Source organism: Physeter macrocephalus, chromosome 4, assembly GCF_002837175.3.
Source record: "Physeter macrocephalus isolate SW-GA chromosome 4, ASM283717v5, whole genome shotgun sequence".
Lineage (NCBI taxonomy): Eukaryota > Metazoa > Chordata > Mammalia > Artiodactyla > Physeteridae > Physeter > Physeter macrocephalus.
This window is the reverse complement of record NC_041217.1, coordinates 128,671,625-128,689,444: the sequence shown is the minus strand read 5'-3', so window position 1 is coordinate 128,689,444 and position 17,820 is coordinate 128,671,625. Positions and strand designations below refer to the sequence as shown.

The 17,820-nt window shown below is 43.1% G+C and overlaps 1 protein-coding gene across 18 annotated transcripts in view; it reads right to left on the bottom strand.

Annotated features, from left to right (window-relative positions):
* Positions 1-3,784, bottom strand: part of LOC129392087 (rRNA/tRNA 2'-O-methyltransferase fibrillarin-like protein 1) — a 76,860-nt gene extending 73,076 nt beyond the window's left edge. For 14 of the 18 annotated variants that reach the window (XR_008617252.1, XR_008617254.1, XR_008617253.1 and 11 more), the window contains exons 1-3: positions 3,194-3,302; positions 2,691-2,861; positions 2,199-2,270 (exon numbers count right to left, since the gene is read on the bottom strand). Coding sequence is in view for 13 of the 18 variants with exons in the window: in XM_055084561.1 (XP_054940536.1) it covers positions 2,199-2,270; positions 2,691-2,861; positions 3,194-3,287 (337 nt within the window). In the remaining 5 variants the exon portion in view is untranslated. Of the gene's footprint in view, positions 1-2,198; positions 2,271-2,690; positions 2,931-3,193; positions 3,303-3,691 lie in introns of those variants that run through there. The other 4 variants (XR_008617255.1, XR_008617256.1, XM_055084550.1 and 1 more) reach the window with 4 other exon arrangements.
* Between the last annotated feature and the right edge of the window lie 14,036 nt (positions 3,785-17,820).

Genomic DNA, 17,820 nt, shown 5'->3' with positions numbered 1-17,820 from the left:
AGGCCAGTGCTGTCCCAGAAAAGTAAAAAGCAAGCTATGTATGTAATTTTAAATATTCCAGTAGTCACATTTTGAAAAAACTAAAAAATAAACAGGTTAAAGTGACATTAACAATAAATTTCGACACAATACACCCAAAATATTTTCACTGGAACATGTAATCAATATAAACATTATTAGTGAGATATTTTACTCTTTTTTTGTACTAAGTCTTTGAAATCCAGAGCATATTCACTTTTAACACATGTCAATTTGAACACTAAATTTTCATCAGCAATACTCAATCTGTATTTAGTTTTCATAAAAGTTACAGCTTAAAAAGTAGATGCACATACCCAATTTGTTTCCAAACATAACAAAGTTTTCCAAAAACTGAATGGAACACCAATTTTTAATTTACAAATCAACTTCTTATCACCCTAGCCAGATTTCAGGTGCTTGACAGCCACACGTGGCTAGTGGCTACTGCATTAATGCAGGTAGAGAAAGTCCTGTCATCCGGATTTTTTTTCAAACCGGAACCCTTCACCCAGTAAGTCATTCTACAGCACCCACCAGGTACTCAAATTATGCCAAGTATTTTCTGCCTTACTTATTGTCGTTAATACTTCAGTGATGATCATTTATTAAGCAGCCCTTCCTAAAGACTGAACAACTCTTTCTACTCAGAGAATTCAGGGAAAAAAATGGAGACATCATGATTCAAAGATATGGAGTTAATTTTCGAGGTAAAGGTGGAAAATCGTGACATCATCACTTCTTTGTCCAGGATATTAGTCACCCTGCAAAAGTTACACGCATTGTTTATAGTAAGCCTCTCAACTTCCATACTCACAACAGCTGTCACTGCATCCTCAGATTCCTCGTCTTCAAAAGCTCCCTCCCCACCAACAACCTCCTCTGTCTCTAGCAGACTCTCTAGAGCACATTCTTGGAGCCCCTCTTTAATTCAGTCTGAAAAGTACTTGTTACTGTTGACATACCGAAACACATGAATAATTCAATAAAGAATCTAGAACCATCCAATTAATCATTCATCGGTCTAGGTACCCAACTTACCTTGAGAAAAGCATTTCGTGAATATACGTGGAAAGAATCCCCATACCCTTCCCCAAAAGAACCAATTACTACAAACTACAGCTTTCTCTACCCATGTCAAAGTTCAGTGTTCCTCCTGCAGCTGATTTAAAAGTTGATCTTCTAAAAGGAGCTGGATTCCTAAGGTAGTTCTATTTTGAGCCTTCTTCCTGTTCTGAGGCTAAAGTTGGAAGGGCTTAGGTGGTGATGTCATGGAAGGGAGACTGTTGGCTTTCACAGAAGGGTCTCCTCCTGCAACTCTGGGGATGTTCATGTGGGGGACACCAGCGGGAATGTGCACCTCTCGTTGCTTTCCCCTCCCTCCCTTTTGAGTCCCAGCTATTCATTAGCCAGCAAGAAAACAAGTTCAAATAAGCATGCAAACATATTTACATATTTTACTTGTTAAGTATCTCAAAATTGAAAAAACCGAGAAGGAAAATGCCTCGCACCAGGGAAAAGGGGTGACAATCCACCCCCCCATCCGCACCTCCCTAAGTATCTATCATAGGACTAGGGGCAAAGGGTGGTGGGAGCAGCTGATAAGAAGAAAGGGATTATAAATCCAGCAAGCTTCAAGAGGGAAATGCTGTTGGGGATACTCAGGACAGAAGGAAGACCCCTGGTTCCCTTCTCTTCCACTGTTTTCCCCTCCCTTTTGGAATGGAGATTTAGGGCAGGGTGTGCCTTCTGCTTGGGAGGCGTGTTTGGCTCTGGAGAACCAAGAGGGGCCAGGGTGGAGCCCAGAAAAAGAGAGCCAGAGACTGGCTGCTTAGGCCTGATTCTGGACTAAGCTCTTAGCGGAAGAATAAAGGGGGCTGTGGCGGAAGAGCAGACGATTCCATTGGAAGACCCACTGGGGAATGCAGAACGCACACTAAATCCAAGGGGATCACTTCTCTCTCAATCTAAACCCAGCAGTTAGTTGCCGGGTGGTGGGGCACAGGTCCAGAGGCAAGAGAAAATCCCAACACATCTGCAGACCACAACTTGCCGGGGTGGGGGGATGGGCGTGCCCAGCGCAATCAGCAGGTGAAAGCAGCACTTTCTGGCCAATTCTGGGATGGGATGGTTGGCTAAGAGGTTTGGGGAACACAGGATTTCCCGGTTTCTCAGCTCACCTCTCTTCCAAAGCGAGGAATAAACACAGGTGTGGTCCTTCTTCAAGAAGGTGGCAGCTGGCCTGCGGGTAGCTGAGTGAGGGAAAAGATTCCTTGGCCGCGGGAAGGCAGGCAGAAGCCCTGGGGTTAGCTACGGCCGGGAGCAGGCGGTCTCCGCCAAGTCCCCTCCCCCTTCTTGAAAAGCGACCGGGACCCGCATAAATTACAGCCACGCACCTCCCTCCCCAATTACGCTTCTAATAAAAGAAACAGCCTCTCATGCCTAAATAAAAACTGAAAGCTCTAGCTGATGGAAATAAACAGGTGAGCCCCGAGAGGAAGCGGGAAAAGATTGGGGATAGGAGAATGAACGTGCAGAGAAATCGAGTCTTCCCCGCCCTCCCCGCAAACCCCTCCCCTAGCGCTCCGGAGAATCTGCGTGGCAGGTTGTAAGCTAAAAATGCCACTCTGACAGACCCCTTCTCCCCGCCCCGCGCCCATTCTCCCTCCTACCCCAGGGTCCAGCGTCCCGGCCTCGTGGTAGCGCCCGGTGCCCGCGCCGCGCAGGGCTCACCCTCACGCCGGACCACCGCCGCCGCCGCCGCCGCGGGGACTCCGGTCTTCCTCTCTTCTCCCTCCCTCCTCCTCCTCCGCCTCCTCCTCGCAGACTCCTCCCGCCGGATCCTTCATGTAAACAACATCCAGGCTCTATTTACAGTCGCCGCCGGACGGCGAGGGACCCACGCCAGCTGCCTGGAAGCAGGCGGGGGTGGGGGAAAAGCGAGTGCGCAACATTTACACATACCCGCCCCGCCCCTCTGCGCCGCCGGCCCGCCAGGGGGCCGGAGCGGGGCACCGGGGGTCTCCCCGCGCCCTCGTCCAACCTGCGTCGCTCCTGACACCCCCAGCGAGGGCCAGAGGGAAACCGCGTAAATGCCGATGGGCGAGGTCACCCCCACCCCCACCCCGCAGGAAAAAAACACACCCCAAGCACAACAGACCCAGCCCAGCAATACCCTCCAAGTCCGTGCGAGAGTGCGGGGTCCCAGCCCGCCCCGTGCCGCCGCCCCAGCGCCCCGCCGCCGCCCACCCCGAGGTGGCGAGCTGCATGCGGTCCCCCGCGGCGGCTGCAGGCGGCCGCCCAGCGCCGGACAGCGGCGCGCCCTCGGCCCCCGCCCGGCCCGCCCTCGGCCCGCCCCCCGCGCGGCCGCCGAGCCGGCCGAGCCCCGCGGCGGCGTGTGCGTGTGCGTGTGCGCGCGTCGCGGCCGGCCTCGCCGGAACGGCTCTCCTCGGCCCCCGGCTTCCCGTGCCCCCGGGCGGGCGGGTGGCGGGCTCTGGCGCCGCGAGACCCGGCCAGGAGCGGCCCGGCCAGCGCTCCACCGCGCCGCAGAGGCGCGCACACGGACGTAGACACTCGGCGCACGGAGCCCCGCGCGGCCGCACGCCTCCCGCCGGCGCTCGGCTCCGCGCGCGCACCGCCGCCCCCGCGCCCGGCACGCCGCCCCCACACCCACCTGAGCCCCCGGGGGTCCCGGGCCCCCCTTCCTTTGTTCTTCAAGCTATTTGCATGAGGATTATCTAATGACGCAGCAAGGATACAACGTGCTCGCCACAACGTGACCGTCGCCATTTTTCTGTTTTTATTCTATCTCTGCCATGTGATAGATTGGGGGGGTGGGGGTTGGAAAAAAGAGAGACAGGATTAAAAAAAAAAAAAACAAAACTTCCGGGTCTCATGACCGGGAAGGGAGAAAAACAAAAGAGACAAGACACAACTCCAGGGGAATGATGTGTGTGTGCGCGCGCGCGCTACTGCGCGCCCTTGCCTCCTCTGCTCAGAGGAGGGAGGCTCCTGCAGTGGGCAGAGAGCATCCTCCCAACTCGGGAGCCCTGTGACCCCGGAGGGTCCAGAACGAACCCTGTAGCCGTGGCGGTCGCGGGTCCCGGTCTCACACCCGCCGCCAACGCTCTGCGAAGCTGTCAGCTTGGTCCCTTCCTCTGTCCGCCTCCACTTGCCGGTCCACCCCAGAGCTCGCGCTCTCCCTCCCGGGCGGGTGTACCTTTCTGGGTTACGTGCAGAGAAGTCTCACTAACACCGTGAAGGAGGAAATGATCAAATTTAAAGGCTACTGTATTTCCCAAGTTTTAAAATAGTTTGCTTCCATGATGTTCTGCATGACAACCGCGTGGCAACACACTAGGCAGAATCTAATATTGGTTCGAATCCTTCCTCTCTTTCTCTACCCCCTTTTCTCTCTCTTCCCAAAGCGGGACACACCCTTGTGTGGTGGTCCGTGGAGTTTGTTACGTGGGGACGGACCTTTCATCGCGGATTGACTTATTTAGAAAAAATTTTAATAAATGGTTGTTCAGGGTCATTGTTTAAGAAGACAGTTGCATGGAGCAAGGTGGATTCGTGTTACTCATCTCATTCACGTTCAGAGGCCGTGATAGGCATTTCATTCTCTCCCAAGTCTCGTGTTCACGGGTTGCTGAAAAAAGTATTTGGGAACTCTGCCACATTTTTCAGTGAGATATAGAATTCTGTGCTTTTGTTTAGTACTGTATTTCCTTTGGGCACTTTCACTTTTGTTTCTCTTGAGTTTCCTGTCTGGTTTCTTGTCCTATTTCGTAATTCTGAGCAGAAATGGACTTCAGAGTTGGTTCGGGTTTCTCACAGGCGAAGAAACTGAGGCCCTGCGTAGTGAGGAGTTGCCCCAGGTGACATATTTAATTCGAATTGAGCCCTACTCACCTGATATATCTGTTAGTGGGGTGGCTATGGAATGTGGGGGGGGGCGGGAGTTAACTTAGCGACGACGTATAGCACCAATTCTGCTTTGTGAAATTCATATCCTAGAAATGAAAGATGGAGAACACTTACCAGATCATTCACGTCTTAGGACTGGTGTGAACTGATTGTTTCTTCAAAACCCCCTTCCTTGTGCCTTGACTCCAGTATATCTGTTAATTCAGGTTCTCCTTCACCTTTCCATGCGAGAGTTTGCCGTCTCACTGAACAACCCCTACATGATTGCTATGAAGTAATTTTATTAGAATCACAGAGATGACCACTCCCCCTTTGTGCACCCACTGTGTCCCTTTTATATTTATTTCCTGGTGCCTTTCACACTTCATTGTACAGGACAGTTGCTATACCTCCCTGAACTAGAGGATAAGCTTTGAGGGTCACAGCCATGTTCATCTTATATCTCCCATGTTTAGCACCCTGCCTGGCAATGAATGAGCCAGTGAAGGTCTGAAGAGGATTTTTTCCATAATTCCATCCTGACCATTTTCTAGGAAATTTCTTCCATGTTTTTGGTGAAAGTGGAACACTGGAGATGCTTTTTGATTCTTACACCCCTGGAGACCATTTTTTGGCTTCTAATTTACAGAGCCAAGAAAAACATAATTTGCTTTCTCAATTTTTTTTTTAAACCAACTGCTATCTCCCCTCTTTTTACCATATTTGGTTCCTCTTCTTCAAATTCCATCTAATTCATATAATTAGTTATGCCAACACTTGCCCTTTGAGTTTTGCTTTCATAGACTCCAAAAGGTTGGTGAGGTTCAAACTGATTTTACTCTGCTCAGCCTGGAATTAAATTATCAGAGGCAGCACTCTTTATGAGACTCGGATTCTTTCTGGAACCCAGTGAACTAAGTAAGGAGACTGGCAGTTGAGCAAGCTGAAGAGGGCTGCTGGAAAGATGTCAGCATCTGGACAAAAAGTGCACATTTGCAGCTTTAAAGGATTGGAGAATAGCTGATATATGTAATTATATTTACAGCTTGGAGAACGATCTGGACTGTCACAGGTGAGCTCAGACACATCCAGATCGATGAGGTTCCATTGCATATCTGAGCATGAACTGAACGTATTCCTTTGGATAGGGCAGACAAGCTGATATTACTGATCATAACATCTAAAGTTCATATGTTTCATCCCAGATAATAACTGTGATAATAATTTTAAGGGCAATAATAACAACTTCCAGCAAGGTGGAGATGCAGCCTAATTATATGTAATGTCATGTGCTCCCTTAAATACAAAGCTCAACAGAGAAAAAAGGGACACAGCTCAAAAATATAGGGAATACCTCTATACCTCTTGTCTTCCACATCCGTGCACTCACATCATTATATTCTTTATCAAACTTTAGTCCTCTGGGGTATTACATAGTTGCTGATTAAAGAGAACTCTTATAGGCACTCCAACAATCTTCTTTCATCTCTCCAATACACACTTGCAAAATGACAATTCTTGGTGTGTGAGATGAACTTTGGAATCAGGTCCTAATCTCAGCTCTGCCAAATCTATTAGCTGTGTCATCCTGGGTAAATTATTCATCAGTTCTGATTCTCTGTTTCTTTATGCATAAAATGAGGATTACAACACCTACCTCAAAGAAGAGTTTTTAGGACTGAAATTTAATCAAAATTTAATAAAATATATGTAAAGACCTCTCATGGTACTTGGAACGTAATTTTTAATAACAAGTAGCTGTAATAATGTTGTTATTGTATTTGTATTTACCCCATGCACTTTTTAGAATTATTCTGTACCTTTTGGCTTCCTACTCTTGACCCTTCAACAAAACTGCTATTGGTAAAAGTTCTGTGACTATGAAGATAAATAAGAATAAAGTCCTGCCTTCAAGTTCACACTTCAGCCTTGGAAAAGATACATATGCCAGTAACTATACTGATACTGGAGGACTGAAGACAAGTACTTGGTTCATACCACTTTATCATGATCTACCTGAGAAATACTTAACTAAGATCTAGATTTATTAATAGCCAGGCACTGACAATACTTGTGGAAGCAGTTAGGAAAATACCAAACGATCAAGCAAACAAACAAAACACCTCAAAAGAAAAAAAAAACCGCTCATTTTCACACAAATGAGGAAAATTACATTTAAAACTCCCTCTAATCAGCATCATTATGCAGCTTTTGAAAAGTTTTCTGGTCCCATGGATGAGGCAGGCTTTTTTTGCCAGGTTGTGAAAAATATGCCAGGTTGTACCTTTGACGTAATGTTGGACAAATGTAGTTAATAGGAAGCACTTCTGGTTGTTAATTAATTAGATCGCTTTAATCAAGAATTATTTTCTGGGCTTCCCTGGTGGCGCAATGGTTGAGAGTCCGCCTGCTGATGCAGGGGATATGGGTTCTTGCCCTGGTCCGGGAAGATCCCACATGTCGCGGAGCGGCTGGGCCCGTGAGCCATGGCCGCTGAGCCTGCGCCTCCGGAGCCTGTGCTCTGCAACGCGAGAGGCCACAGCAGTGAGAGGCCCGCGTACCGCAAAAAGAACAATTTTCTGAGAAACTTATTCCCAGCCCTGGGTCGGATGCTAAGGAAACAAAGATGGTGAAGATAGACTTTGCCCTTAAGGAACTCATTCAACAAGTGTTTATTGATTACCTTCTGGGATGTGATGGTGAACAAGACATGAGCTTACTACATGGAGATGGATATATACACATATCTTTCCAGCTTCCTCAAGAAGTATGTGACAGACACAGGGTTTGGGCAAGACAAAATATATATATGCCTTGCCCCACCCCAAAAGTTTTTTGTTCCTTGAAACAAAGAGCAGCTCTGGAAAGAATAGTTTGGTCTCTGTTGCCCACATGAACCTGGGAATCTCGCTAGCATTCGGCAGAATTGTGAAGTGAGCAGTTATTTTAAATTCTCCCGAGTCTGGGCTATTTAAACAGCTTTCTGGTCTCTCAGTTCCTGTCTTTCTGAGCTATTTTCTTCTTCAAAGGACTACTATAATGGTGATTCTAAAATACAAACCCGATTATATTATTCCCCTGCTTAAAATTTTTCATGGTTCTTCATTATCTGCCCAGCATGGCACACAAGATTTTTCGTGGTCTTGCTCTGCCAAGCCTTCTAGCTGCATCCTCCAGAAGACCCACGTAGGAGTACCAGATTTAGTAAATGAAAATACTGGCTGCCCAGTTTAATGTGAGTTTCGGATAAACAACAATTTTTTGGTATAAATGTGTCCCCAATATTGCATGAGACATACTTATACTAAAATATTCATTGTTTATCTGAAATCCTGATTTAAAGGGGCATCTTGTATTTTATCTGGCAGCCCTCACTACTCATGCCAGCCAGATTAATTAACTTGTCATTCCCCACTGGTCTCTTCATGCCTTTATCAGTGCTTGAGAGCCTCTCCATCCTGCCCCTTATCCACATGATATTCTTCTGCTGCTTCTTCAAAAGCTGGTTATGGGATCTGTAACTCTGCAAGGGTGAGCTTAGAATCCAGTGTGCTGGGGATGAGCCTGGCCACCTGTGAGCCTTGTTTAATACCTGGGCTTCTGCCCTAGTTCCTGTTCATCTTTTCCATTCTCCCTCCTGAAACTGGAGTTCTGCCCTGAACCTCCGTTTATTTGGCTGGGACCCACACGTGGTTTTGCACCCTTGCCAATTCTCTCCCTGGGGCTGTGGGGCTACATCCTTTCTCCCAGCTGCTGGCTGGGCTCCTGACTAAACGAAATAGAACATTGAAACATGTCTCAGATTCTGTCACCTTCCTGTCTTGCCTACTACAAGGCTGAACAAGAGACTCAAATAAGATGAAGTTTGTGAAAGTGGATTGTAAATTATAAAGTCTCTATGATGGTAATTTAGGTTAGAAACTAATTTCAAGCTCTTCACCTGGTTCTATAAAGGAAAGCTTCTCTCTAAAGTTCTCTGGATTTCCCCTGTGTCAGGCATATATGCCTGGTGATATATGATGCTGAAAATGATGTGGAAATTTTCCAAACGTCCTCCAATTTTGATTAGTGCATTCAACCACTCTGGCTATTGCATTATGAATGGATCTAGACTAGTGGCTTTAATTTAAAAAATTTTAATTTTATGATCCAGGATGCACCTCTTCATAATGGAAGCCAAAGTTTTGTGAACTATGTCATAATCTGAGTGTGTGTATTGAACTCTGATATTTTCTATTCTATTTCATCTTCTAAAAATTGGTGGACTTCCTTGGTGGCGCAGTGGTTAAGAATCGACCTGCCAATGCAGGGGACACGGGTTCGATCCCTGGTCCAGGAAGACCCCACATGCCACAGAGCAACTAAGCCCGTGTGCCACAGCTACTGAAGCCTGTGCTCTAGAGCCCACGGGCACAACTACTGAGCCCACAGGCCTAGAGCCCGTGCTCCGCAACAAGAGAAGCCACCGCAAGGAGAAGCCTGCACACCCCAACGAAGAGTAGCCCCTGCTCGCTGCAAGTAGAGAAAGACTGCACACAGTGACAAAGACCCCATGCAGCCAAAAATAAAATAAATTAATTAATTTTTAAAAAATTGGTTAACCCACGATATTAATTTCATAACCCACTAGTGGATTGTGACTTGCATTTTGCTAAACGCTGGTCTGCACAATCCATGACGTTTCCTGTATTATCCAACTGACCAGGACAGCTGTCAAATGTCAGCCTCATGTGGCGCAGTCCCCAATAGGAACCATCTTGCCTGCAAAGGGAGTTGAGGCCACCTCACTGAGGTAAGTCACAGTTGTCCCTTTTGATAACATCAGTAAGCAGAGTGCTGCAGCCAGACTTTCTAACCTGCCTGGGGTTAATATACAAAATTTCTGGCAAGGCCATTTATAAAGAGGGATAGCTCAAAATTATCACAAATGGCAACTACATTCATTTTAGAATAGAGGGATATTGTTTGGGGACTAATTCTTTCTCAAACTTAAAAAAAAAATCATTCCTGGTTGGGTAAAAGAGTCTTTTAGGTTTCTGAGATTCCACATTGATTTCGTAGTTAAATGTAAATTAAAGCTCTCTTACTCACTGCTATGATTTTGTTTTACTCTCCTTTCCCCTAAATGGTGAGCAAGTTAATCTGATATTCAGAAGCTGGGCAACAGTAGTTTCCAGAAAAAATAAAATGTATAGAAAGGAAGTATTTTTCAAATGGAGTGGAAAGAAGACAGTTTATGTAAGGAATTCTTATGATACAGGGAGTCAATCCAGCTGCTAGAATTTAGGATTTTCTTCCACCTACCCCACCCTCTTCTTTTACTCAGGGCTGCCTCATTCATTTTTCTTTATGGTAGGGTTTTTTTTTTTTGTCGGTTTTGTTGGCCTTGAAAAAACCAGATCAGTGGTGGCACAAAAGATGGATTGGAGATCAGAACAGGAGAAGAGGAATTAGAGGCAGCTAGTATAGACAACTGTTTGGCTACAAAAGCTAACAGAGAAATAAGGTAATAATCAAATGAAGGAAATCAGGTCAAGGAGAGATTTTTGTTTGCTTGTCTTGAAAGTGCTTGAAAAATTTCATATACTGATGGAAATGATCCAGTAGAGGAAAAGTTCATGATGTAGGATGGAGGTAGGATTTGCTGGTCTGGTGTTCTTGAGTCCGCTGGGGGAGGGGGAGAATGCATAAGTAGAAAGTTTTACGTAGGATCACGGAGCACGCAGGAAGGACGGGGTCTAAGCATGTACACCTGTACGGACATGTGGATGTGGTAGGAGCAAGTGGAAGTTCTCTTCTGATTCTTCAGTTTTCTCAAGAAAGAAGCACAGTCATCAGCTGATAGTGAAGATGGGGGAAAAGAGAGGCACAGGTGTAAAACAGTCCATTAGCAGAAAGTGAACGTATAACTGTAGAGTGCAGGAAAGTGAATGGATCAGGGAGATGGAGGATGTTAGCTGGGGAACAGTAAGGGCCTTCTTAAGTTCCTCGTGACAAGCTTAAAGTGAGACCAGTGTGGGTAGAAAGTTGGATTTAACCAGGGTTGTGAGTTTGCCAACCAATGACAGAATTAAGGTGATCAAGGGAGTTTTGGGAGTGATTATGTCTATTGACTCTGAATTTTAAACTGAGTAAAGAGGGAATGGAGAACCACAAGGGGCAAAGGACAATTTAAAAAGAAAAATGGTGCCTAAGATGCTCCTCCCTCTGGTCTTTGCATGACTGGCTCTCTCTTGTGATTCAGCCGTTTTCTGATGTCACCTTTTTAACTCTCTTCTGAGTACTTAACATGTTTTCTTTTTACGCATACCTTGGAGACACTGCAAGTTAGGTTCCAGACCACCTCAATAAAGTGAATAACACAAAAAAAGCGAATATCACAATAAAGCGAGTCACACGAATTCTTTGGTTTCCCAGTGCATATAAAGGTTATGTTTACACTTAACGTTATCTACTAAGTGTGCAATAGCATTATGTCTAAAAAGAATGTACATACCTTAATTTATTTTTTTGGCTGCACTGGGTCTTTGTTGCTGCATGCAGGCTTTCTCCAGTTGTGGTGAGCGGGGTCTACTCTTCGTTGCAGTGCACGGGCTTCTCATTGTGATGGCTTCTCTTGTTGTGGAGTACGGGCCCTAGGGAAGCAGGCTTCAGTAGTTGCAGCACGTGGGCTCAGTAGTTGTGGCACGCGGGCCCTAGAGCTCACGGGCTTCAGTAGTGTGGCACTTGAGCTCAGTAGTTGCGGTGCACGGGCTCTAGGGTGCGTGGGCTTCAGTAGTTGTGGTGCGCAGACTCAGTAATTGTAGCACATGGGCTTAGTTGCTCCGTGGCATTTGGGATCTTCCTGGACCAGGGATAGAACCCTGCATTGGCAGGTGGATTCTTAACCACTGTGCCATCAGGGAAGTCCTACATACCTTAATTTAAAAAACTTTATTGTTAAGAAATGCTAACTATCATCTGAGCCATCAGTGAGTCATACTCTTTCTTCTGGTGGAGGATCTTGCCTCGATGTTGATGGCTGCTGACTGAACAGGGTGGTGGTTGCTAAAGGTTGGGATGGCTGTGGTAATTTCTTAAAATACGGCAACAATGAAGTTTGCCAAATTGATTGACTCTTTCACAAAAGATTTCTTTGTAGCATGCAATGCTGTTTGATAGCATTTTACTCACAGGAGAACTTCTTACAAAACTGGAGTCAATTCTGTCAAACCCTGCCACTGCTTCATCAACTAAGTTTATGTAATATTCTAAATCCTTTGTTGTCATTTCAACAACCATTACATCATCTTCACCAGGAGTAGATTCCATCTCAAGAAAACACTTTCTTTCCTCAACCATAAGAAGCACCTCTTCATCCACTAACATTTTATCTTGAGATTATAGCAATTTAGTCACATCTTCAGGCTCCATTTCCAATTCTGTTTTGCTTGCATTTTACATCACATCTTCAGTTACTTCCTCCACTGAAGTCTTGAACTCCTCAAAGTCATCCATGAGGGCTGAAACCAACTTCTAAACTCCTGTTACTGTTGGTATTTTGACCTCTTCCCATGAATCACAAATGTTCTTAATAGCATCTATAATGGTGAATCCTTTCCAGAAGGTTTTCAATTGACTTTGCGTAGATTCATCAGAGGAATCACTATTTACAGCAGCTATAGCCTTATGAAACATATTTCTTAAATAAGAAAACTTGAAAGTCAGAATTACTCCTTGATCCATAGGCTGCAGGATGGATGTGTTAGTAGGCATGAAAACATTAATCTCATTGTACATGTCCATCAGAGCTCTTGAGTAACCAGATGCATTGTAAGTAAACAGTAATATTTTGAAAGAAATCTTTTCTTCTGAGCAGTAGGTCGCAACAGTAGGTCTCAACAGTGGGCTTAAAATATTCAGTAAACCATTCTGTAAACAAATGTGCTGTCATCCAGGTTTTGTTGTTTCACTGAGAGAGCACAGGAAAAGTAGATTTAGCATAAGTCTTAAGGACCCTAGGGTTTTCAGAATGGTAAATGAGCACTGACTTCAACTTAAAGTCACCAGCTACATTAGCCCCTAATAAAAGAGTCAGCCTGTCTTTGAAACTTTGAAACCAGGCATTGACTTCTCCTTGCTAACTATGAAAATCATGGATGGCATCTTTTCCCAATAGAAGGCTATTTTGTCTACATTAAGAATCTATTGGAAACAACAAGCAAGACAGGAACACAAACCCACCCATCAGCAAACAGGCTGCCTAAAGTTGTACTAAGCCCACAGACACCCCAAAACACACCACCTGATGGGCCTTCCCATTGGAGGGACAAAATCCAGCTCCACCCACCAGAACATAGGCACCAGTCCCTCTCACCAGGAAGCCTACACAAACCACTGGACCAACCTCACCCACTGGGAGCAGACACCAGAAGCAAGAGGAACTACGAACCTGAAGCCTGCGGAAAGGAGACCTCAAATACAGTCAGTTAGACAAAATGAGAAGACAGAGAAATACGTCGCAGATGAAGGAGCAAGACAAAAACCCAGAAGACCAAATAAATGAAGATGAAATAGGCAAGCTACCTGAAAAAGAATTGAGAGTAATGATAGTAAAGATGATCCAAAATCTTGGAAACAGAATGTAAAAAATACAAGAAATGTTTAACAAGGACATAGAATAACTAAAGAACAAACAAACAGTGATGAACAATGCAATCACCAAAATTAAAAATACACTAGAAGGAATCAGTAGCAGAATAACTGAGGCAGAAAAACAGATAAGTGAGCTGGAAGATAGAATGGTGGAAATAACTGCCATGTAACAGAATAAAGAAAAAAGAATGAAAAGAATTGAGGACAGTCTCAGAGACCTCTGGGACAACATTAAACACACCAACATTCAAATTATAGGGGTCCCAGAAGAAGAAGAGAAAGAGAAAGGGTCTGAGAAAATATTTGAAGAGAATATAGTCGAAAACTTCCCTAACATGGGAAAGGAAATAATCAAGTCCAGGAAGCGCAGAGAGTTCCATACAGGAAAAACTCAAGGAGAAACATGCCAAGACACATACTAATCAAACTAACAAAAATTAAATACAAAGAAAAAATATTAAAAGCAGCAAGGGAAAAGCAACAAATAACATACAAGGGAATCCCCATAAGGTTATCAGCTCATCTTTTAGCAGAAACTCTGCAGGCCAAAAGGGAGTAGCAGGATATATTTAAACGGATGAAAGGGAAAAACCTACAACCAAGATTACTCTACCAGGCAAGGATCTCATTCAGATTTGACAGAGAAATTAAAAGCTTTACAGACAAGCAAAAGCTAAGAGAATTCAGCACCATCAGACCAGCTTTACAACAAATTCTAAACAGAACTTCTCTAGGCAGGAAACACAAGAGAAGGAAAAGACCTATAAAAACAAGCCCAAAACAATTAAGAAAATGGTAATAGGAACATACATATCGATAATTACCTTAAATGTAAATGGATTTAACACTCCAACCAAAAGATACAGACTGGCTGAATGGATACAAAAACAAGATCTGTATATATGTTGTCTACAAGAGACCCACTTCAGACCCAGGGACACATACAGACTGAAAGTGAGGGGATGCAAAAAGATATTCCATGCAAACAGAAATCAAAAGAACTGGAGTAGCAATACTCATATTGGACAAAATAGACTTTAAAATAAAGACTGTTACAAGAGACAAGGAAGGACACTACATAATATCAAGGGATCAATCCAAGAAGAAGATATAACAATTGTAAATAGTTATGCACCCAAATAGGAGAACCTCAATACGCAAGGCAAATGCTTATAGCCATAAAAGGGGAAATCAACATTAACACAATAATAGTGGGGGGCTTTAACACTCCACTTACACCAATAGATAGATCATCTAGGGAGAAAATTAGTAAGGAAACACAAGCCTTAAATGACACATTAGACCAAATAGACTTAATTGATCTTTATAGGACATTCCATCCAAAAGGAGCAGAATACACCTTCTTCTCGAGTGCACAGGGAACATTCTCCAGGATAGATCACATCTTGGGTCACAAATCAAACCTCAGTAAATTTAAGAAAATTGAAATCATGTCAAACATCTTTTCCAACCACAATGCTATGAGATTAGAAATCAATTACAGGAAAAAAACTGTAAAAAAACAAAAATACATGGAGGCTAAACAATATGCTACTAAATAAGCAAGAGATCACTAAAGAAATCAAGGAGGAAGGAAAAAATTACCTAGAAACAAATGACAATGAAAACACAATGACACAAAACCTATCGGATGCAGCAAAAGCAGTTCTAAGAGGGAAGTTTATAGCAATATAACCTTACCTCAAAAAATAAGAAAAATTTCAAATAGACAACCTAACCTTACACCTAAAGCAACTAGAGAAAGAAGAACAAACAAAACCCAAAGTTAGTAGAAGGAAAGAAATCATAAAGATCAGAGAAGAAATAAATGAAATAGAAACAAACAAACATACAGAAAACAGTAGCAAAGATCAATAAAACTAAAAGCTGGTTCTTTGAGAAGTTAAACAAAACTGATAAACCTTTATCCAGACTCATCAAGAAAAAAAGGGAGAGGACTCAAATCAATAAAATTAGAAATGAAAAAAGAGAAGTTACAACTGACACCGCAGAATTACAAAGGATCGTAAGAGACTACTACAAACAACTATATGCCAATAAAATGGACAACCCAGAAGAAATGGACAAATTCTTAGAAAAGTACAACCTTCCAAGATTGAACCAGGAAGAAATAGAAAATATGAACAGACCAATCACAAGTAATGAAATTGGAACTGTGACTAAAAATGTTCCAACAAACAAAAGTCCAGGACCAGATGCCTTCACAGGTGAATTCTATCAAACATTTAGAGAAGAGATAACACCTATCTTTCTCACGCTCTTCCAAAAAATTACAGAGGGAAGAACACTCCTAAACTCATTCTACGAGGCCATCATCACCCTGATACCAAAACCAGACAAAGATGTCACAGAAAAAGAAAATTACAGGCCATATCACTGATGAACATAGAAGCAAAAATCCTCAACACAATAGTAGCAAACCGAATCCAACAACACATTAAAAAGATCATACACCATGATCAAGTGGGATTTATCCCAGGGATTCAAGAATTCTTCAATATATGCAAATCAATCAGTGTGATACACCATATTAACAAATTGAAGAATAAAAACCATATGATCATTGCAATAGATGCAGAAAAATCTTTGACAAAATTCAATACCCATTTATGATAAAAACACTACAGAAAGTGGGCATAGAGGGAACCTACCTCAACATAATAAAAGCCATATATGACAAACCCACAGCAAACATTATTCTCAATGGTGAAAAACAGAAAGCATTTCCTCTAAAATCAGGAAAAGGACAAGGATACCCACTCTCGGCACTATTATTAACATAGTTTTGGAAGTCCTAGCCATGGCAACCAGAGAAGAAAAAGAAATAAAAGGAATCCAAATTGGCAAAGAAGAAATTAAACTGTCACTGTTTGCAGATGACATGATACTATACATAGAAAATCTTAAAGATGCCACCAGAAAACTACTAGAGCTAATCAGTGAATTCAGTAAAGTCACAGGATACAAAATTAATGCACAGAAATCTCTTGCATTCCTATACACTAACAATGAGAGATCAGAAAGAGAAATTAAAGAAGCAATCCCATTTACCATTGCAACAAAAAGAATAAAATACCTAGGAATAAACCTACCTAAGGAGGCAAAAGACCTGTACACAGAAAACTATAAGATACTGATGAAAGAAATAAAAAACGACACAAACAGATGGAGAGATATACCATGTTCTTGGATTGGAAGAATCAATATCATGAAAATGACTCTACTACCCAAAGCAGTCTACAGATTCAATGCAATCCCTATCAAATTACCAATGGCATTTTTCACAGAGTAGAACAAAAAATTTTACAGTTAGTATGGAAACACAAAAGACCTTGACAGCAAAAGCAATCCTGAGAAAGAAAAACTGAGCTGGAGGAATCAAGCTCCCTGCCTTCAGTCTATTCTACAGAGCTACAGTAATCAAGACAGTATGGTACTGGCACAAAAACAGAAATATAGATCAATGGAACAGGGATTAAAGACCTAAATGTAAGGCCAGACACTATAAAACTCTTAGAGGAAAACATGGGCAGAACACTCTATGACATAAATCACAGCAAGATCTTTTTTGACCCACCTCCTAGAGTAATGAGCATAAAAACCGAAATAAACAAATGGGACCTAATTAAACTTAAAAGCTTTTGCACAACAAAGGAAACCATAAACAAGATGAAAAGACAACCCTTGGAATGGGAGAAAATATTTGCCAATGAAGCAGCTGACAAAGGATTAATCTCCAAAATATACAAGCAGCTCATGCAGTTCAATATCAGAAAAAACTAACAACCCAATCAAAAAATGGGCAGAAGACCTAAATAGACATTTCTCCAAAGAAGACATACAGATGGCCAACAAACACATGAAAAGATGCTCAACATTTCTAGTTATTAGAGAAATGCAAATCAAAACGACAATGAGGTATCATCTCACACTGGTCAGAATGGCCATCATCAAAAACTCTAGAAACAATAAATGCTGGCGAGGGTGTGGAGAAAAGGGAGCCCTCATGCATTGTTGGTGGGAATGTAAATTGATTCCCTATGGAATCAATGGAGAACAGTATGGAGATTCCTTTAAAAACTAAAAATAGAACTACCATATGACACAGCAATCCCACTACTGGTCATATACCTGGAGAAAACCATAATTCAAAAAGATACATGTACCGCAATGTTCACTGCAGCTCTATTTACAATAGCCAGGACATGGAAGCAACCTAAATGTCCATCAACAGAGGAA